This window comes from Mesocricetus auratus, unplaced genomic scaffold (genome assembly GCF_017639785.1).
Source record: "Mesocricetus auratus isolate SY011 unplaced genomic scaffold, BCM_Maur_2.0 Super-Scaffold_100007, whole genome shotgun sequence".
In the NCBI taxonomy this organism is placed as follows: domain Eukaryota; kingdom Metazoa; phylum Chordata; class Mammalia; order Rodentia; family Cricetidae; genus Mesocricetus; species Mesocricetus auratus.
In genome coordinates, this window is record NW_024429191.1 from 76,054,749 (window position 1) to 76,076,544 (window position 21,796).

Consider the following 21,796-nt stretch of genomic DNA (forward strand, 5'->3'; position numbering starts at 1 on the left):
CTGGCCTTCAACTCTACTTCCCAAGTGCTGGATTAAAGGTGTGCACCATCACAACTGCTTTTGGCATCTTAATTATCGAACAGCTTGAAGACAAAGGTTGGAAGGAATAAAAGGCAAATTTCTTTGAAGATCCTGAGCTCTATGTAAGAAATAAGGGGAATAGTGGATCACTTTTTCCTCTAACCATTTTAGGATGAGATTAGGCCAAGAAATAATCACTGCTCATTTGAAAGGATCACATAACTTCACTATTGTAAAATAATGAACTAGGGGCAGGTCTTATAGGGAGCAAGATTACACTTGGCATTGGAATTACATTCTAGAAATTAAGATTACCTGGGAATATAGAATGAATCTTGGCTATATTAGGGAACAGGGCCTGAACATGTGATTAAGCATATCTATAATCCCATAATATAGAAGGCAGAGGCAGGGGGGTCAGAAGTTTAAGGTCGTCTTCAGCTACATAGCAAGTATGTGAAATCTTTTTTTTTTTTTTTTTTTTTGGTTTTTCAAGACAGTGTTTCTCTGTATTGTTTGGAGGCTTTCCTGGAAATGGCTCTGTAGACCAGGCTGGCCTCAAACTCAAGAGATCCGCCTTCCTCTGCCTCCCGAGTGCTGGGATTAAAGTCATGTGCCACCAACACCCAGCCTATTTTGTTTTTTTGTTTTTCGTTTTTTTTGTTTTTGTTTTTTTGAGACTATATAGCTTTAGCTGTCCTGTAACTCATTATACAGTCTAGGATCTCACAGAGATCCATCTGCCTATGCCTCAGATGCTGGATTAAAGGTGCATGCCACCACACCCCAAGAGATCCTAGATTTTTTTTCTTAATGTAATAAAATGAGTTTTCATCCTTAAGGTGTCCTTAATAGTATGAGTCAATGAGGTAAAATTTTTTATAGTGTGTGTGTATTTTGCTTGCATGTCTGCACCATGTGTGTTAACTGGTGTGTGGCCAGAAGTGGGCATCAGATCCTCCTGGAACTGGAGTTATAGATAGTTGTGAGCTACCTTGTGGGTACTGGGAATCAAACCCAGGTTCTCTGGAAGAGCAGCTAGTACTCTTTGAACCATTTCCCCAGTTCCTTGTTTGTTTGTTTTTTTGGTTTTTTTTTTTTTTTGTTTTTAACACTTTGAAATCACGAAGATGAATTTTTAATTTCTTTTTTCTTTGAGACAGGGGTTCTCAGTGTAGTCCTGGCTGTCCCAGAACTCAATTTGTAGACCAGGCTGACCTTGAACTCCAGAGATCTGCCTGCCTTCTAAGTGCTGGGATTAAAGGTGTGTGCCTCTACTACCCAGCCTGAATTTGTAATTTGGAAGGACTTGATATCCTTTGGAGCAGGTGGCAGCCTGAAAGTTGACATATACTGTATCCAGAGTTATGCATGGAAGTACCTTCATTGAAAAGCAGGAATATCACTAGTTAAAGTCGTATTCTGAGTACAGGACAGCATGACAAGAACACCAAGAGAGGGCTCCGTCTGTAGAAAGTGTCTGGATCTAGGGAGAGAAGTCAGTCTTATACTTGCCTGAGGTATGGGGAATTGATATTTTTGTTTTAGTTTGCTGCATTTTTCCATTTGAGACAAAGACTATGTCACCCAGTCTAGCTTCAAAAGTGGATACTCCAGGATGACCTCACAATTCTGCCTCGTCGAGTTTGGGGATTGTATTCATGTGCTGAGTTAAGAATCTGTAGTTTTTAAGTCTGTACATTGGTGTGCAGGTTATGAAGTAAGCCTATAACTGTAAGAAGAGGAAGAAGCCAAAGCAAAGAAATAAACAGAAAAGGCAGAATTAATCAGAATGACTCTTTGAAAGTAAAGATGGCAGGACATACCACATAGCCCCAAGTAATTTTTAGGAACCCAAGTAGCTTCTGTCCCACTGTCTCTTCTTCTTTGTGACTTTGGGGAGAAAGAAGACTCTGGGTTCTGTGCCCCATATAAGAGCTTCTTACTAGCATTATGGGAAACTGGGGAGAAGAGGGGGCCTATGTGTGTTCCATATGAGGGCTGGAACAGGAAAGATGTATTAGGAAATGAAGTTGGAGACCCAATCTTACTAGCCTTAATTAGCATTTGGAATTTGGGTTTCTTTTTTTTGGGGGGGTGGATTTTTGAGACAGGGTTTCTCTGTGGCTTTGGAGCCTGTCCTGGAACTTGCTTGGTAGACCAGACTTGGTCTCGAACTCACAGAGATCCACCTGCCTCTGCCTCCCAAGTGCTGGGATTAAAGGCGTGCGCCACACCCGGCAGAATTTGGTTTCTTTAGGAGTAATATAAAATAAACTAGAGTGAACTGAAAATTATGCTGAAGCCTTTTGTAACTTTCCTGAAACAGTTCTTTAGGATGCTCATATTCTTGCCTAGACTTGAGGCACAAAGGACTTGCACTAGAATGGAAGTAAGGGAATCCAAAGAAATGAGGGGGATCCACAGCAATTAAGTTTGCTGACAGCATGGGTGTGAATGAGAGGGATGGAAGGTAGTTTCCAGATGAGGATCCCTTGACACAGTTGAGCTGATGGTGAAAATTAGGTGGCTGCTTTTTTTTTCTTTCTTTTTTCTTTTTCTTTTTGGTTTCTCTGTGTAGCCCTGGTGGTCCTGGAACTTGGGCTATAGACCAGACTGGCTTCAGACTCAGAGTTCCTCCTGCCTCTGCCTCTGCTTCTCAAGCACTGGGATTAAAGGCAGGTTCCACCACTGCCTGGCGGCTGCTTTGTTTTTAAAAAGCAGGCGCTTGTTAGCCAAATGCAATGTGCCTTTGTCCAGTGTTACAGATAGTAGGACTAGGCCTTGCCAAGGGAGGACAGTAGAGCATGCACTGTTTCCAGATGCACCCAGTATCTGCCCTAAGCTTTTTTCAGTTTGGAGAAACAGGCAAAAAAGTCTGTCTCTGGAGTGTAGCAAAGACATCAAAAATGCTAGCCTATCCTGGATCTGGGAAAGAAAATAGAGGGTTTTGTTTCGTTTTTGGATTTGTTTTGTTTTTGTCAGTTTCTTCCCCTTTAATGCTTTGAAAATAGGAAATGACTAGCCTGTGGCAGCATGTGCCTTTGGAAGCACAATTCTCTGGCTTGATTCTTGGAAGGCCTTTTTCTGTCCCTCCCTGGGGGTCATTTGTATCTCTGGTTCCTGTTCCCAGAGCCATAAAGTGGGAGCCCCCATTTATTAATTGGGTTGGGACTGGGGAGGGGGCCGGCGGGGGACTCTTTAGTGCAGCAGGCGGGGGTCTTCCCGAATGAGCCCATTAGCCAGCCCCAACGGCAGCTGAAACGGGGCTGCAGCCAAGTCCTCTCCGTTTCAAAAACCCTCCATCGCCTGCAGCAGATCAGAACAAGGCCTGCGGGAGTCCTTAGCTTCTGATTGCAGCTGTGAGGAAGGACAAAACAATTTATAGGAAGCCAAGTAGCTCCTGTCTCACTGTCTCTTCCTTCCTGGCTTTGGGGAGAAGAAATGCTGGGATGCTGTGTCCACTCTTACTAAGGCTTCTTGCAGGCATGTATAGTCCTAAAGTAGGAAAACAGGAGTGTGTGGGGTTTGATATTTATTTCTCTGCTGTGGATGTATTTACATGTCCCTTTTTTCCATCTACACACACTAGTGTTGGGACTAGCAGCCACTAATATGGGGGTTCCCTAGGACAAACTCAAGTGTGTATTCTGTCTGGCAATTTGAGGGTGGGGAGAAGCAGTCCCCTGTTTGCTTTATCAAGGTCAGAACTAGATTCCTTCCTTACCTTTTCCTCTTAGAAGAACTTGGCACTTACAGGAAGAACTCTCAGGGTAGGGTTCATTTTCCCCTTTAGTCAAAGTACATTAGGTATACACTACAGGGGTACTTCTTTCTACAGCGACATAGAGAAGGGTAACAGGCCTGGCTATCACAAGGGGAGGAAGGAACATTTAGCTCTTGCACTTTACAGAATCATAGATTTCCAGAGCTAGAAAAGAGGTCATGTAATCCAGTCTCTGCTTTTAGAGCAAGATGCTGAGGCTTAAGGAAGGAAAGTGTCTCATCCATAGTCATGCAGTGAGACTATTGATCCATCTAAGACTAGCTCCCAGAGGCAGAACTTTAACCTACATGAGGAAGCATCAGGCCTTCAACTTTTAGATTGCCTATTCCTGATAACCCCAATCTACTTCAAGAAAGAAAAACCTTGTGATTCTGAAGGGGGCAGGGGGAGACAGAAATTGAGGAGTAAAAATAGATTTGAAGTCATTAGTACAAAACCATGTTATGTGTTTCTACATTCAAGAAGAATCTCTTAGTGTTTAGGTGTGGTGATATACACCTTTAACCCCAGGGATCAGGAGGCAGAGACAGGCAGCTCTTGAGTTCAGCCAGTGGTACATAGTGAGACCCTGGCTCATTCAAGGCCAGTAAGATAGCTCAGCTTGTAAAGGTACCTGCTGTCATTCCCCAGGACCTATATGATGGAAGGAAGGAACTAGCTTCTGCAAGTTGTCCTCTGACCTCCACAAATGCACTGTGGCACAGTCACACCTCACATACACGTATAGTAAGCAAATAAGAATGTGACTTAGAAAAAGAATCTCAATGACATACAAATTTTATAGTTTTTTTCTTAGATATAAGGACTCTATTTTGTTGGAAGGAAAGTGATAGCCATAGCCAAAGATCCACATGCCATTAGTTACCCCAAATTTTCAAAGAATTCCTAGCTATGAACTCTGAGGACTGATAATAGGAAAAGATCCTCAGAAGCAATGTGAAAAATTCATACTAAATCTCAACTCAGACTCAGCATTACAATAAAGCTATGATGGAAAGAATCAAAATGGGGAGAGAGAGGGCACCACTTTAGGCAGGGCTGGGAGTGGGTATCTGAATGGGATATGGGATTAATAGGAATTAATAAGACAAAACAAACTACTCTCAGATTCAAAGAAGTTGGTGGAGACAGTCTACCTTTCTCTTATTTGTAGGGAGGTGGAAGAATCAGTACTTGGTGTTCTTGGACAAAGTGTTTCACAGCGGTCAAAACCCAAAATAGGTTTAGCAGGTGGCTGGTCTGCTGGATAGATTCTGTAAATCATCTCATCCTGGAGCTATGTCTGCTGCCCTTTGCTATGCTTGCTTTCTCTGGACATAGGAAATTGGGAGCCTGTAATAGCAAAAAGGGAAATGCTGAAGGAAGCAAAGATACACTGGGTAATTTGGAGATAGTTGTGGTCTGTGTTAGGGGATCTGCCAAATGGATACTGTCTGTGGATAACAAAGGGTTATGTCCCATTATATATTAGTTGCAGTTAGTTTGTTGCATTATAATTGGCAGAATAGAGGAATGTGGGGTTGATCTTCATGCAAACACTTTTTGCCTTCCTAGGAAATATATGATAGACCTATTTGCCCAAATTGCAACAAATGTGCTCTCCTGCAAACCTTGCTGCTTCATAACCAGGGTGCCTCAGAACTCCTCTTAAAGAATCTTTGATGAATACAAGAACCTTAAATCAAAGATGGTGATCTGGTCTAAAATCAGGTTACCTCCTCCAAGTTACAATCTTGCATTACCCATGTATTAACACTAATGCTCATTGCCCTTTATAGTAATTCCGTATTTCAAAGCTTCTATTTCTATTGAATTTCCTGTTAGATGTCTAAGTACTGGGGCCATGGTTTTGCACTTACAAACCTAGGAGCTAGTTCTTGGATGTGGGAATTTGGAACAGTCAACTCCTCTGGAAGCATTCTTAAGATTCATCTGGCAATTTGGGGGGAATTCAGGTTTAAAAGAATTGGAGAAACAGCTGTAACTGGTAGCTGTCTACACTATAATCTCCTGTGCATGACCAAAGACTCTTTGTTTTCTGATCTCTTGTCTCATGTCTGATATAGCCTCTTATTTTTCTTCACAGATGGCAGCAGCAGGGATGGGCCCTGAAGAACTCTGGGACACCCGTCAGTTACCTTGAATCGAGAGCCTGTCAAACAGTCTCGTCCACAATACTTGAAGCCAGGTAGGGACTAAAGTCAGTCAGAAGCCACTAGCCTGATTTTACATGGAGTAGTCACTTGTGGCCAGAGACATTTCATGTCCTTTCCTGAGATATCCAGAAATGTTCCCAAGCGTTTTATTTGGCCCTGTTCTGAGGTCCTACCTTCTAGTTAACAAGTTCTCTTCCAGGTAGAATGGATAAGCCCCTCTCTAGCAATAGCAGTTATTTCATTTCTGTGTTAATGGATATTCCTTTACAGTGTAGTGCTGGTATTATATTCAGTTATTCTCAGTCTCCTTTGGATAGACATCTCACTTGTTCATACCTCTTTATATACAAAACACTTCCCCCCCTCAAAACACTTTTGTGTTTGTTTTCTTTAGGTCAAGATAGGACAATACTATCCCTTCTCATTGCCTCTAACCAGCTTCACTACTTTCTCTCTAGGTTCAGTGGAAGATTACTCCTATCCAAATACTGCATGAGACACCCGAAGTAGAGACCTTCAGCCTGCATCCTCTGTCTTCAGAACCCACAACCAGCACCTCCACCTTCCTTCTCTGCTAGTAGGTTGTGCTGCTTCACAAATTATGACCTCTGTCTCTGTCTCTTGTGTCTCTCTCCCTTTCCCCCCATTCCACAGATGAGCTGGAACTATAACTTCTACATCTACCTTCTCAATTAATTTTTTTTGTTGTTCAGTGTCTCCAAAAAGGGAAGTCATTTGTCACTCAGCTCGTTGTCTCAGTAATTTCCAAGTCCTAGTCTTTAGAGGTTCCCTTCTCAACTACTTTTTCTGTAGTTCAAAACCATTTCCCTCATTTGGCAGGTATGTGAAATGACCAGTAAACAGAATTTTTGACACTGGTGAAGAGTGACACAGTAACAAATACACTTTCTCTGGAAGCTGAAAGTCTGAAGGCCTACTGGGAATCTTTTGAGAATATTTATCTAGTGTGTTCCTTAGGACCAGCATATTAGGCTGGGCAGTGGTAGCACGTTCCTTTAATCCCAGCACACAGGAGGCAGAGGCAGGTAGATTTCTGAATTTGAGGCCAGCCTACACAGAGTTCCAGGACAGCCAGGGCTACACAGAGAAACCCTATCTCAAAAAAACATCTTACCTAATCCCCAAAAGTACGGATGTTCATTTTATTCTGGGGCCTGTGGAAAGTTGTAGCAGTGTTAAAGTGTCTCCCTGCCTCCTGAGGTGATACTGCTTTATCCTTCTGACTCTCTGGCCCCTTTCTCAGCAGTGCCTCTCACTTCAGCAACCCAGACAGCCAAAGCAGCAAGCCTAGATAAGTGCCTGCTCTAAGTCAGGTGCTACTTCCCCTTGGAGCATGGGTGACAGAGTGAGTGAGATAAAGTAGATGTTAGAAAGCATCTAATGCCCCAGGAAGTAGTCAGGTAGTACATATGCATTTAGTTCCTTGGTGGCATTAGAAAGCACCAACATTTACAACTACTACTTGTCTATCAACCTGATATTTCAAAGCAGTCTATCCAGTGGGGCAACTGCAGTCCTGATTTCTACCACATGAGGGCACTGCTGGCCAATTAAAACTCAAGCCCCTGAGGAAACAGTTGGATAAGGGCACTCTTTCCAGGCACAGGATCAGAAACACTCCCAGAGAGCCAGAGAACCTGGACCAGAAGCTGGAAAAATAGCTGATACCTCTTGTTATTCCTTTCAAATGGCCCTTCAGGCCTGCTGATTGAATGGGTGCCTAGCTGAACTTAGAAGTTTCAGGTATTCTCTCTTCAAGGTAGGTATAACTGACTCTAGCTGTCAAACCCAGTGTCCCCTTACCCCAAAGATGTTAAATTCTAGTTCAGGAGAGTGGATTGGTTGGATTTCAGAGGAGAAAACTTTTTTTGACAAGCTTTCAAAGAAAAGTATCTTTGTTGGTGAGAAAATATTGAGAAATCTAAGACTGAGAAAATGGGTTACCTCATCTCCCCCCTGACACCCCCTCCACACACACAAACCTACAGAATTCAAGTCTAGTAGATCTTTGTATCTGATCTGGCAAAACACACCCAGGACTCCAGAGAGCTCTGAGCCAAAAATACAGCAGAAAGCAGCATGAGAGAGACTGCTTTGGCTATGAGCCCCTGCTGCTCTATGCCATGTCATGGCTCTTCTGGGTATGCCAAGTGGCTTGGACCTTATGGGACTGAGAACTCCACAGTTTACCCTCAGATGGCCTTCCAGAATGAACAAGCTCAGGGAAATGACAGAGGTCTTCCTCCTTTTCCTTCCCCCATGCCTAAAGGCCCCTCCCCAGGAGGACAGCTTGATTAAACAGTCGGTGCTGCTGGAATTACTGCACAGCTGGTGCTCCCCCCAGCACCCTGAGCAGAGCAGCAGTGCAGATTAAAATCTCCAATTAGCGTTAAAGTGAAGTGAGGAGGTGCTGAGGCTGCCAAGGCAGCCAGGCCGAAACCCTGAATTGGCACCCTCGCTCCTGCCTGATTGTGAGCGTCACCCTAGTCAGTCCTTCCTAGCAGTATCCAGTGTCTGTTAGACTTGTGTCACTTGGGGACAGAGGAGGACTTTGGGTTGGAGGCAGATGCCCTATCTGGCAAGATGCTAGGACTCCGTAGGATGGAAGAAAATGAGATCAATTAGTGACTGTCAAGGAGATGTACTATGCACAGCCTACTAGGCAGCCAGGCCATGGTGATATAATGCTACTACTGCTGCTGCTTTTAGCTTAGAGAAAGAGCCAACAGGGAAAGTCTCTGAGTATTTTTATCTAAGGTGCTCAGGTACGTGGTATTCATATAAACATCTATCTGTGTGTGTTTTATCCTATCTGACCAATCTGTTCCCACCCAAATTATGACTCCTTCCTTCCTTTTTCTATCCTTTTCTCCACTTTCTTGTAGGCAAGGTAGACATAGCTAAGATCTAGAATGTCACCATACTCTGACACCTAAATTCCAGTCTGTTGCTCTTTATCTTCCTAGTTTGGGAAATAGCAGAGGTATACCAAGATGAATCAACCCCTTCCCACCCCTGAACATCTTATCTACTTCTATTCCAAAGATCCCTCTGCCATTTACACTTCTTCTGTTCCTTGTCTATCAAAGCCAGAAGCAGGACAGTACAGCTAGCCATTCCCTCTGACGGCCCTCTGCCCCTTTAAGAGAAATGGAGGTGGATATCCAGCTGACTTAACCTACTCACACTTCCAGAAATTAGACACCAGGGCATGGTGCCACCCTCCCAGACTGGCACATGCTACCCTGGCAGAGGTTCAAGCACACCCCCCCCATGTCATACTCCTATCCTACATCTTCCTCTACTCCCTGTCTCCACATCTTTTTTTTTTTTCTCAGCTCAAAGCACAGCTGAGCCTTAGAAAGGGGGGTGAGGGTGGAAAGACCAAGCTGGGGCAGGGGGTGTAGAGCTCCAATAGCACGTTTTCACCTGCCATTTAATTGGATGTATTTTTAATTAATGGGACCTCAGGGACCAACATGAGACAATCTGATCTCTGAATAGGGACTGGGGAGGGATTGGATAAGGGAGGAGGATTGGGCCACTGGGTGCGGTTACCAGGAACCCAGGCCCATCAATCACTGGCCACTTTGCGTTCTGGCATGGAGAATATCGAGGTGGAGGAGGAGGGGAGGCACTGGGGAAAGGTGCCAGGATTTCCCCCAACTGCCAGGACCTCCTAAAAGAGATGAAATTATGCTGATTGACTCAGGTATGTAGCCTTAAATTTACAGCCAGAATAGTAGATAAGGCTGTTTTCTTACTCCTGTAGTTGAGTATAAGATCACAACAGGGAAGTGGGGTTGAACTTTGAGGTCCCTGAAGAGAAAGAGAATAAGAGCTAGGGATCATGGACCTGGGACTGTGGTCAAGGGGATTTGGAAAGAACAAATCCCATTCTATACATTTCTATGGGAAATACTGCCATAGAGATTATAGGCAAATTGACATGCAAATGAGATTTTAATGTTGTTGTAAAAAAGGGAACTTGGAACTCATCTTGCCTGACCCCTTCATTGTACAGATATGGAATCCAAGACCCAGAGTGGAAGAACCAATTGAATCCTGCCCTGAAGTTGCTTTATGTTCTGCATTTGGAGAGCTCCTGAGAGCACGGGGCAAGAAAAAGTAGGTAGGTAAGGTAGGAAGGAAGTCAAGTGAAAAACATAAGCATGACTTTCTGTCCTCTAATATCTGACATGTCAAGTGACTCTCATCTCTGTCTTCTGACTGTTGCTTAGAGATGTAAGAGGGGAGCATCCCCCTTTGTGCAGCCCGTTTCAGAGGTCATTATCCATCTTTGCCTCCAGCCCTTCTCTATAGGATTTTGCCATTTTTTTTTTTAAGATCTAAGGGAAGGAAATGCTTCAGTTACCTCAGCTACTTAACCAAAAGGCAGATCTTCCAAATAAGACTAATTTTTTTGTTTTTGTTTTGTCGGTGGTAGTTTTGTCTGTCTGTTTGTTTTTTGAGACAGGGTTTCTCTGTGAAACAGTCCTGTCCTGGAACTCACTCTGTAGACCAGGCTGACCTCGAATTCACAGAGATCCTCCTGTGAGCCACCCCTCCACCCCACCCCCAAACCCCTCACCCCTACCCCCCCTGCATAGGACTAATTTTTTAAAATGGTTTTTGTTTGATTGTTTGTTTTTTGAAACAGTATTTCTCTATATAACAATCCTGGCTATCCTGGAACTCACTCTGTAGACTAGGCTGCCATTGAGATCCACCTGCCTCTGCCAGTCGAGTACTGAGATTAAAGGCATGTGCCACCACTGCCCTGCATTTATATGGAAATCTTGTCACAATTTTCCATGCTATCATATAAGCAATTGGAAAAGTTATGCCAAAATGTCAAAGATAGTTTTACACCTCTTGTCCCATGACTATAATAGAGACAGTGTTCAATGCAAAGTCCTGTAAAACAAATTAGAAATGTTCCTGAATTCATGTTATATTCTGGCCTTAGGGTCTTAGGTCCCTTTTGAGTCTTGTACTGTTGGTTTATCCTAAAGAAAAGGGCATATTTCCAGCTGTCTATATCCCCATCCCCTTATTTCCTTCCTTGCTCTTTTTTTTTTTTTTTTTTTTTTTTTTTTTTTTTGGTTTTACGAGACAGGGTTTTTCTGTATTGTTTCGGAGGCTATCGGTCCAGCCTGGCCTCCAACTCACAGATATCCGCCTGCCTCTGCCTCCCGAGTGCTGGGATTAAAGGTGTGCACCGCCACCACCCGGCTCCTTCCTTGCTCTTAATGCTAGGGTCAGGGAAAGAAGGATGAATGAAGGTAATAGAGGGATATCCTACCAAGTTGCCAAAGGTGGCATTCTCAGCATTCTCCTCTTTTCTCAAAATCTTCAACATTCTTTGATCTGTGCTTCATGGGGCTATACTGGGCTGGAGGCAAGGACAGAATACAGGGTTAGAAGGCAATACCAACAATTTTCCATACTCTCCAGCTCTCATCCTTACCTTCCTTCCATCCCTAGAACTGAGAAAAGCAGGATCTGACTCTGCAGCTTCCCACCTTGTCCTGATCTGCCTTAGACTGTCAGGGGCTGTCACGGTCTGTTACGTACTCTCAAACAGGATGAGAGGCCCTCATATCCCCCTAGGACAATCTGGAAAAAATTCCTTCAAGGCCTCTTTTGGCTTCCAAGGACCTCAGGACTGTCGATATCAGGGAACTGTGCCAAAGGAGATGAGGAAGAAGAGAAATAGGATGCTGACACTTTAGAACTGAGACCTAGGGCTAGAGAGATGGCTTAGTCATTAAAGGCTGGGATCACAACCAAAAATAAAAGATTTGAGACCTATAGTTCCTCCTGTGGGACTGACTGTTCAACATAGTACAGAACATTCACAGTGAATATTGTGTGGGCATAGGGGGCTACTGTTTACTGAATTGCTGTTTCTGGTCTGGAACATAAAGCAATGAAGAATGGCACACAGCAAAGGATAGAAGCTACTTTCTGTATACAAGCCTGCTACTCTCCTTTTTGCTCTTGGTAATTGGTTCATCCCTACTCCAATGTACTGGAGACATAGGGAAGCATTTACTCTACATGATGGATATTCTCTGAGGAATAGAGTTGCTTTCCCTCCCTCCAGTTCTACCAGGTCTGCTGTCTACTCCCAAGTTATCCCAGGGTGTCAGATTTATACCCTTAAGTCCATGCCTGCTCTGAAGTCCCAAAGAAAGCCAGGCCCTTTGTGGGAAAATATTTAGATATTAAGTACATATGGTAGGAAATGGTAACAGTACCCAGAATTCCCTACCTTCTGGGATTAGACAGCATTGGCCTAGCATTTAGATTTTACTCTACTGGGGCCCCTTTCTTCCTTTTCCTTTCAGTTTTCCTATGTGTTGAGGATAGATCTGGAAATCTGAACCTCTCACCTTGATATTTAGAAAGCTGTTATACAGATCTCCCTGTATCTCCCAGGGCCATAGGCAGAAATGAAAACAGAAAGGCATTGACAGAGGTAGCAGTGCTATGGTGCCCCAAAACAGAAACAGGCCAGACCTGAAGCCAGGAGGAGATAGATGTCTGCTTCTGAAACCACATTCTTGCCCCATCTTCTTCTGCTTCCTTTTACATGCTGCTGAGGTGATAATGCCCAAATGTGCCAGCCCTCCTGGCTGGTGATCCTGTTCTACTGTATAGGCAGCCAGAACTGTGGCCTTACACAGAGCACAAACTAGGGTCTCACACTTCTTTGCTCATTCATCTCTGTGTCTGTGTTGCAGATTCCTAGGGATGAAACAGAGTGCTGGGCTTGGGGGCTGAAGAGATGGCTCAGAGATTAAGAGCACTGGCTGCTCTTCCGGAGGAACTGGGTTCAAGTTCCAGCACTCACATGGCAGCTCACAACTGTCTGTAACTCCAGTTCCAGGGGAATCTAACACCCTTACACACACATACATGCAAGAAAAATACCAATGCACATAAAACAAATGAAAGAAAGAAAGAGTGTTGTGGCCCTATGGTATGCTGGGCACTGGGGCTCACTGGGTACATATTTGCCTGTCTGTAAGAGGGGGAGGAAGAAGGCTGTTGGCAGCTCAGCAGAGCTTGAGGTTCTGGTGACTCACAGTAGTGGGGGTGGTTCATAAAAACAACAGAGGGGAAGGGGGATCAAGTCTGTAGAGTTCTCTTTTGCCCCAATCCTGCCCACTCTGAGCTCTGTAGATGGAAAATCTCTCCTCTAGATGAGATGTCCCAGCTGTGAAAAGAAAGGGAGAGATAAGAAAGAAGTAAGCAGGAGAGACAGTTCTCCCAGAGAAGAAAGACTCAGATATTACTTACTCTCTCCACAGGCTACATAGAGAATATTAGACATCCATTTGTGTCAGGGCAGCCCAGAAATCTTGGGTACCTTCCAAAAGAGGGTTCCTGATAAACAGCTATACTATGGTTCCTCAGTTGCCTGCCTAGAACTCTGAATCCAGCTAACATTAAAGCTTTGGGTTGGGGGGGAGGCTGTTGTTGTTTGTTATTGTGAAGAGAATCTCATTATATAGCCCAAGCTGGCCACCAAGGCTCAATACTGTCTCATCTTCCAAAGTGCTGTAACTATAAGCATGTATTACCATGCCTAGTGCAAGAAATTTCTTTTTTAAGATTATTTATATGTGTGGGTGTTTTGCCTGCATGTATATCTGGTGATTCACATGTGTGCCTGGTGACTGTACTGTGGAGACCAGAACTGAGCAACAGATCCTCTGGAATTGGAGTTACAGGTGGTTGTGAGTCACCTTGTAGGTGCTGGAAACTGAACCTGGGTCTCTACAAGAGCAACAAGTGTTCTTAATCACTGAGCCATCTTTCTAGCCACATGGAATGTTTTAATAGAAAAACAAGTACTACAAGACCAGACCCAGGAAGGATTGCCACCTGTGCTTAGTGCTCTGCACACTAGAATAGGGTACCTTGGACCAGAGAAGAACATCTAGCAGCACTTAGACTGCTGAACGGGGTATTGGCACAGGCTGGGAAATGGCTGTAGCCACCGATGTTCAGAAGTGCTAGTATTCTTCTCTCTCACAGGTCAGGGGGGCCAAATGTATCATCCTTTTTCAGTGACTGAAAATGGCAAGAAGAGAACAATAAGGATTTTAGATAGTAGTATATCCAGGCACGTGATAATAAATACCCTGACTTCTGGCCTCAGAAGAGAGGGTTGGGTGGGTATTTTGTGATAGATAGTGAGTTCTTATTTGTCTGTTTCTGTTCCTTTTATTTCTGGAAGCTTTGCTTTCTATCCAGAATGAGGGCTTTCTTCTCATCTACTGGTGACCCAGACATGACTGGTTGGACAAAGATAAACTGTTCTTCATGCAGGAAGATGAGATCAGTTTTACTCTTCCTCCTTCCTGGCAGCATAAGGAGCTCTGGGACCCATTACTAAAGCTTAGTTCTGACCTAAGCCAACACATCATCTAGCCCTGGATATAAAACTTGTACTATGAGGGGGAGCCTAGGTATACAGTGAGGTATAGGCAGGAATGGGGGGGGGCTTTAGCCCCAGGAGAGATACCACATTCTCTCTGATCCTCTTCCTTCCCAAATCCCTTTCTCTGCTCCCTATTCTTTCACCTCCCCCTGGCCAACTCAGTTCGTGGCCACCTGATCACCTCCAATCTGACCAGATATGGTAAGTAGTCATGTTTTCTTACACACACTTCCTGCCCCTTCCTTTCTTCCCAGCTGAGAAGATAGCTGAATTTGAATTGTTTCTACCACTGACTATCACAGGATCTGAATTGTATTCCTAGCCTCTCCTGCCCAGCTTGACTCCACGACTGCCTTTGGACTGGGAAGCACTCATCAGCCTCATCCTCCCCTGCAAGTATTCCCAGGCCTGAACTGCTGTATCTATGGCATCAAGACCCTACTCTGGAGTAGAGGGCAGTCCTAGAGGTGCAACTTGGTTTTGGGCCCTAAATGTGTATATGCCTGTGTGTTGGGCACACTGGTTTATTAGTGTTATTTCAGCATTGTGATTCAGAGAGAGTAAGTGTAACAGCTGCTCCTTGCTTGCAGTGTTTATTGTTACCTAGAGACAACCTCCTGGCTTTTTCCCAGATCCCCCCCCAGCCCAGCCCCCTCCCTGCCAACGATCCTGTTCTCTCCACACTGATGGGAAATTTATAGCTTGCCCATATCATGCCATTAACTCTCTCCTGTCCATACAGTGGATGGGTCAAGGGAAACCAAAGTGGAGAGTGGGCATGCTTTAACCCAGAGTAGAATAATGTATAAAGAACAGAGGGAGGAAGGAGACATGTCCTTCTATCCTGTGTCCAGTTTTTAGGGCCCAGTTATTCCATAATCCAAGTACATCTGATCCTGCTTAGTTTATTAGATCAGATGAGATCAGTCACATTTGGATGGTATAGCCAGAAACCCAGTTGTTCTTCTGCTCTTATATAAGAAGAAAGAGTTTTGGATTTGGCCTTGAGATCCCAGAAGAGCTCCTCTGGACCTGGCCTTGGGATCTTGACATCTTTCTGTCAAAATTATTCTCTTCCCTGGCCATCTCCATAGTCCTTTATTGGATTGTCTAAACTTGAGCAAATACAGCAAGAAAGTATTGGAATGGAAGGGGAATACAGTATTGCAGAATCCATAGCCCCTCCTTCTTGTCTAAGCAAGGTAACTATGGATGTGGCATAGAGACAGGAGGTACAAGCCTGAGAGATAATGGCCATACCACCACAGTGGAGTTGATGTCAGACATGAAGCCTGCTACCAAGCCTGTTGGGAAAACCTTTATCTGCTAAGCTCCCAAGAGATTTCAGGCGTTGTGCCAGCTGGCCTTCTTGATGTGATTGGGGTTCTCTTTTCTGCTTATCTTTCAAGATCCATTTTCTTGAATTCCTTTTGATTTGATACCTTGGGGTAAATCCAAGAGACTAAGGAGAGTGAAGTGTCATAGTCATAATCTCAGCAGAGTTAGAGACAACCCCTGCCATTTCCTTCATGGAAATAAAGGAGAGCCCTGTACCTATTTGCCATCCACATGGAAACAGAATGAAAGGGATTGGATTTTAATGGAAAGGGTTGAATTAAACATACAAAAAACAAACTTACTGGTGGAATGAAATGTTTCTCTTCAGATACCGTCCTTCTGCCTATGATGAATTTGTTTGTGCCTACCCAAGGAACATTGGGTAAACATGGTTCTTTTTCCAGACCTCCTCCACATAGCCTCAGCACAATTTCCTCACAGTGGAGTACTCCTTGAGACTTTGAAATATAGTTTTTATGGTGGCTAGACTGCATTTCAATGCCATTCCTGGGTTCTGGTACCAACTCCACCACTTAAATTGGATACCCTTTGAAAGTTATGTGGAATCATGCTTTCCTAGTCTGAAATGCAAATAAGGCAGTAATCCCCGGAGAAGCCCACACCTACATTCTTGTGTATGTCTTACTTGTTTGTTCAAGTGCCTTTCTTTTAACTCTAGTGATTAAAACCTTTTAATTCCATTGTTTCAAGACAAATTTTAAAAAATAATGCAAATTACTATTTTTCAAGATTGTTAGAATTTCAAGGTGGGCATTGGTGGCAAACACCTTTGATCCCAGCACTTGGGAGGCGGAGGCAGGCGGGTCTCCCAGGACAGGCTCCAAAGCAATACAGAGAAACCCTGTCTTGAAAAAAAATGATTGTGAGAATTTCATCAGAGTGTATAAAGCCTGGTCCTGAAGAGGTCTCAGTAAGTAGTATTTGATTTAGTAGGATATTGTTGATTTTTTTTGTCTGTTTTTTATTTTTAGCTTTTTGTTTTTCAGGACAGGGTTTCTCTGTGTAACAGCCCTGGCTGGCCTGGAACTCACTCTGTAGACTAGCCTGGCCTCGAACTCATTGAGATTCACCTGCCTCTGCTAGTTGAGTACTGGGATTAAAGGCATGTACCACCACTGCCTGGCGGTGTTTTTATTTCTATGTGTATGAGTGTTTTGCTTGCTTGTCTGTGTGTGTACCATGTCTCTATCTTGTACTGGAAGATATCAGAAGCTATCATCAGATTTCCTGGAACTGGAATTGCAGATTATTATAAACTGCCATGTGGGTGCTGGAAGTCAACCTAGGTCCTCTGCAAGAGTGGCAAGTGCTCCTAACCAGTGAGCCATCTCTCCAGCCCAGATTCTGTTTTTATGAACCAGTAGACCTGACATCACTTCCAATAGTCCATGATTTCCTGAAGATTATTTCTGTGTGTGTCTATGTATGTACATACAAACTTGGGAGACTGTCCAGACATTTCTTCATGATGTGAAGGAAGGGTGGCAGTCCCCTGCAAGAGGAAGTAGCCACATCCCTCTTTTCAGACTCCCTAAGAAATCAGTTTCCTAACTTCTGTGCTTCTCTAACCAAGAGAAAAGCCACTGTTGCCAGACTATTATCTAAGTCACTATTCTGCTTGCAAGTATAGCTCCATCCAGGGTAGATCTGAGAGCAGTAGCCATTAGGAAGTACAGCAACTAGCACTTACCAGGCATTTCACAGTTTGTTAAGTATATTTACTGACATTATCCACTGTGTATTTCCACCAGGCATTATACTGTACTTATTTAAAATCTAGAAATTATTATATTACCTAGACTTACTAAAATATAGGGCTCATTTCCTATTGTTTGTTTTAAATATTTACTTGTTTTATGCGTATAAGTGTTTTCTTGCATGTCTGGTGTCCACAGAAGCCAGAAAAAGGTGTTCGATCCCCTTAAGTTACAGATGGTTTTCAGCTGCCATGTGGGTGCTGGGAAACAAACCTGTGTCCTCTCCAAGAACAAGTGCTTTTGCTAGATGTGGTGGCCTACACCTTTAATATCAGCACTTGGGGAAACAGAAGCAGGCAGATCTCTGTGAGTTTGAGGCCAGCCTGGTCTACAAAGGAAGTGTCAGGACAGCCAGGGATACACAGAGAAACCCTGTCTAGAAAAACAGAATAACAAGTGCTTTTATTTATTTGTTTATTCATTTATTTATTTAGGGTATTTTTTGACTCAGTATTTCTCTGTATAGTTCTGGCTCTTCTGGAACATAGCTACATGTATGTGTCTGGGTGTGTATATGTAGGTAAGTACACCAAGTATGTACCCAAGTCCTCCTAGAGGCCAGAAGTTGTTGGATGCCCTAGAACTGGAGTGTTAGAGATGATTATAAGCAGCCACATAGATGCTGGGAACCGAACCTATTTCTTTTTTCAAGAGTAGCAAGCATTCTTAACTACTAAGCCATCTCTCCAACCCACATGATCTTTTCATGATCCTTTTTCTTTCCTTAGCTGTAGATCAAAGCAGGACCTTACACAGCATGTACAAGCAAGTACTCTACTACCAAGTCACATGCCTAGCACCATGCAAGTTTTCACTTTTGTCTTTGTTTCTGTCTTTTGAGACGGAGTCTTATGTAGTTCTGGCTAGCCTTGAGCTTTCTCTGTAGCTGAAGGTGACCTTGAACTTTTTTTGAGGGTGGGGGACATTCACCTGCCTGGTCCGTGTGGAGGATAGAGAACAACTCGAGAGACTAGGTTCTTCTCTTACACTATATGGGTTTGGGGTTGCACCAAGGTCCTTGGGCTTGGCAACAAGCACTTTTACCTGCTGAATCAGCTTTTAGTGCCTCCCTACTCTTTTTGGACACTGGGTTTCAAGCCTCCAATTCACTGTAGCCCAAGAAGACCCTAAACTAGTGACCCTCCTGCTTCTGCCTGCTGAATGTTGGACTTTCAGATGTGAGTGGTTATTTTCTTTTATTATTTTATGTATACAGGTGTTTTGCCTGAATGTATATATGTGCATTCTTTGGGTGTTTTGTGTCTGTGGAGACCAGAAGAAGGCATTGGATCCCCTATAACTGGAATTACAGATAGTTGTGATTTGCCATGTGGGTTCTGGGAATCCATCCCGAGTTCTGGAAATGCAACCAGTTCTCTCAACCACTGAGCCATCTTCTCCAGTCCCCTATTTATTTTATAATTCTGCGTATGTATCTGTGTCTGCTTATAAGTATGTATGTGCATGTGAGTACAGTTGCCTTCAGAGGTCAGAAGAGAGCACTAGATTCCCTGGAGCTGGTGTTATAAAGTTGTCGTCAGCCACCTGGCATAGGTGCTAGGGACAAAGCTCAGATCTACAGCAAGAACAAGTGCTTTTAATCACTGAGCCATCTTTTCAGTCCCAGCCTATGCATTTTAATAGTAGAGTTACTGGGCCAACAGATAACAAATATATATCCCCAATAGTTATGACTATTTTACTGACAGACTCTAATGAGAATAATTTTATTATTGATTTTCCTTTTTCTTTTTTAAATAGTTTACTTAAATTTATTTTATGTGCATTGATGTGAGGGTGTTAGAGCCCTTGGAACTAGAGTTATAGACAGTTGTAAGCTGCCATGTGGGTGCTGGGAATTGAACCCAGGTCCTCTGGAAAAGCAGCCAGTGATCTTAACCACTGAGCCCTCTGTCCAGCCCCTAATCTATCTTTTTCTAATGAGAATATTTCTTACTCTTTTTGTCTCTGTGTTTTTTTTTTTTGTTTTGTTTTGTTTTTTGAGACAGGGCATTTCTCTGTAGTTTTGTAGACCAAACTGGCCTGAAACTCACAGAGATCTGCCTACCTCTGCCTCCCAAGTGCTGGGATTAAAGGTGTGTGCCACCACCTCCTAGCAAGGTTTATTTAGTATGTATTACAGTGTTCTGCCTGCATATATACCTGCAGACCAGAAGAGGACACCAGATCTTACTGTGGATAGTTGTAAGCCACCATATGGTTGCTGGGAATTGAACTCATGATCTGTGGGAGAGCAGCCAGAGCTTATAACCACTGAGTCATTTCTCCAGCCCATGTGGCTGACTTGTGTGTGTGTGTGTGTGTGTGTAGACAATCTTAATCATAGATAGGTAGCTTGTTTTTATCTTTCCTTCCCTTTAAAATTTTTTTCTTTTATTTTTGAGATAGGGTTTCTCTGTATAGCCCTGGCTGTCCTGGAACTCACTCTGTAGACCAAGCTGACCTGAAACTCAGAGATCCACCTGCCTCTGCCTCCCAAGTACTGAAGTTAGAGGTGTGTTTCACCACATTTTGTTTTTATAGATTTTTTAATGAAATAATTGTAGATTGACATTCAGTTAAAGAAACAATACTGAAATCTAAGTATAATGGTTCGTGCCTGTGATCCCAGCACTCAAGAGACTGAAACAGGAGAATTGCCTAAATTTGAAACCAGCCTGGCCTACAGAATGAGTTCTAGAAACAACCAGGGTTAAAGTGAGACCCTGCCATTGCTAAAAAACAGCAGAACAAAACAGACTGGGTAATGGTGGTATACCCCTTTAATCACAGATAACAAAACAGGCTGGGTATTGGTGGCATACCCCTTTAAACACAGCTAACAAAACAGGCTGGGTATTGGTGGTATACCCCTTTAAACACAGCTAACAAAACAGGTTGGGTATTGGTGGTATAACCCTTTAATCACAGCACTCAGGAGGGTTTTGTGTATGTGTACTTCTAGGTTAGTCATAGCCATATAGTCAGACCCTGTCTTAAAAACCAAGAACAAAGATTGGGGAGATGGTTCATTGAATAAAAAAAATATGTCTGCCACATAAGTATGAGGGCCTGAGTCCAGATCCCTCACATTTGTAACCCCAGCACTGGGATAAGGTAGAAACAGGTGGGTCTCCAGAGTTTTCTGACCAACTATCCTGACCAATTGGTGATTTTCTTGGTTTAGTGAGAGATCCTGTGTCCAAAAAAAAAAAATGTGAAGAGTGATAGAAGATACCAGTTAACCTCTAGGATCTTTATGCATAATCACACATGTACCCACACATAAATATACACACACAAAAACAAGAGGAGGCCCCTGAATGGTATCACTTTACAAACTAATAAAATGTATCTATAATTGACATTGATGCAGTCCATTAATCTTGTAAGGCTTCTGTATTTTCAATTCTCTCTCTCTCATTCTCTCTCTATCTCTCTCTCTCTCTCTCTCTCTCTCTCTCTCTCTCTCTGTGTGTGTGTGTGTGTGTGTGTGTGTGTGTGTGTGTGTGTGTGTTGGGGATTGGGCATGCATCATGCATTTGGGGGACAGAGAACAACCTATGGAAGTTAATTTTTTTTCCTACCATGTGGGTCCTGGTGATGGAACTCAGGTCAGATTTGGTGACTAAGAGACTTGACATGCTGATCTATCTCACTGGCCCCAAGGTATCTGTAGTTTTCCTAAGCATATACATGTGAGTGAATAAGTGCTATTCAGTTTTATTTCCTATGTTACATTTGTATATCAACCTCTGCAGTGAAACTGCTGAACAGAGAAGCTGGCATATAGCTTGCTGGTAGAGGTACTTGCCCAGCTTGCCTAGCTTGTCCATGGCTCTGGGTTCAATCTCCAGTACCCATAGAAAAGCGAAGTGAAGAATGGAAGAAAGGATGTTTGGTAGTTCCAGTACTACAAAATTCCCTGTGATTTTTTGCTAAATCACACCTATCCCCACCCCTATTGTGTATGTATAATATGGAGTTAGTTCTCTCCTTTATATGATTTGTAGGAATCAAACTCAGATCATCAAGCTTACATTGTCAATCAGCAAGAGTCTTTATCCACTGAATCATCTGGCCAGTCATCTACCCATGACTTAATTCTTGGTATCATTAACCTTCCGCTTTTAAAACTTAACCACTTCAAGGATAGAATCAGACAGTTGGGGCTGGAGAGATGGTTCAGAGGTTAAGAACATGGCTGCTCTTCAGGAGGTTCTGAGTTCAGTTCCCAGCC

At 43.4% G+C, this 21,796-nt stretch overlaps 1 protein-coding gene across 8 annotated transcripts in view; it reads left to right on the forward strand.

Annotated features, from left to right (window-relative positions):
* Nucleotides 1–21,796, forward strand: part of Cdk12 (cyclin dependent kinase 12) — an 88,963-nt gene that overhangs the window by 59,505 nt on the left and 7,662 nt on the right. For 2 of the 8 annotated variants that reach the window (XM_040749634.1, XM_040749639.1), the window contains 4 exons: nt 5,895–5,996; nt 6,423–6,545; nt 10,010–10,117; nt 12,735–16,075. In XM_040749634.1, the coding sequence (XP_040605568.1) occupies nt 5,895–5,996; nt 6,423–6,474 (154 nt within the window). In that variant the 3' untranslated portion in view covers nt 6,475–6,545; nt 10,010–10,117; nt 12,735–16,075. Of the gene's footprint in view, nt 1–5,894; nt 5,997–6,422; nt 6,546–10,009; nt 10,118–12,734; nt 16,076–21,796 lie in introns of those variants that run through there. The other 6 variants (XM_040749635.1, XM_040749638.1, XM_040749632.1 and 3 more) reach the window with 6 other exon arrangements.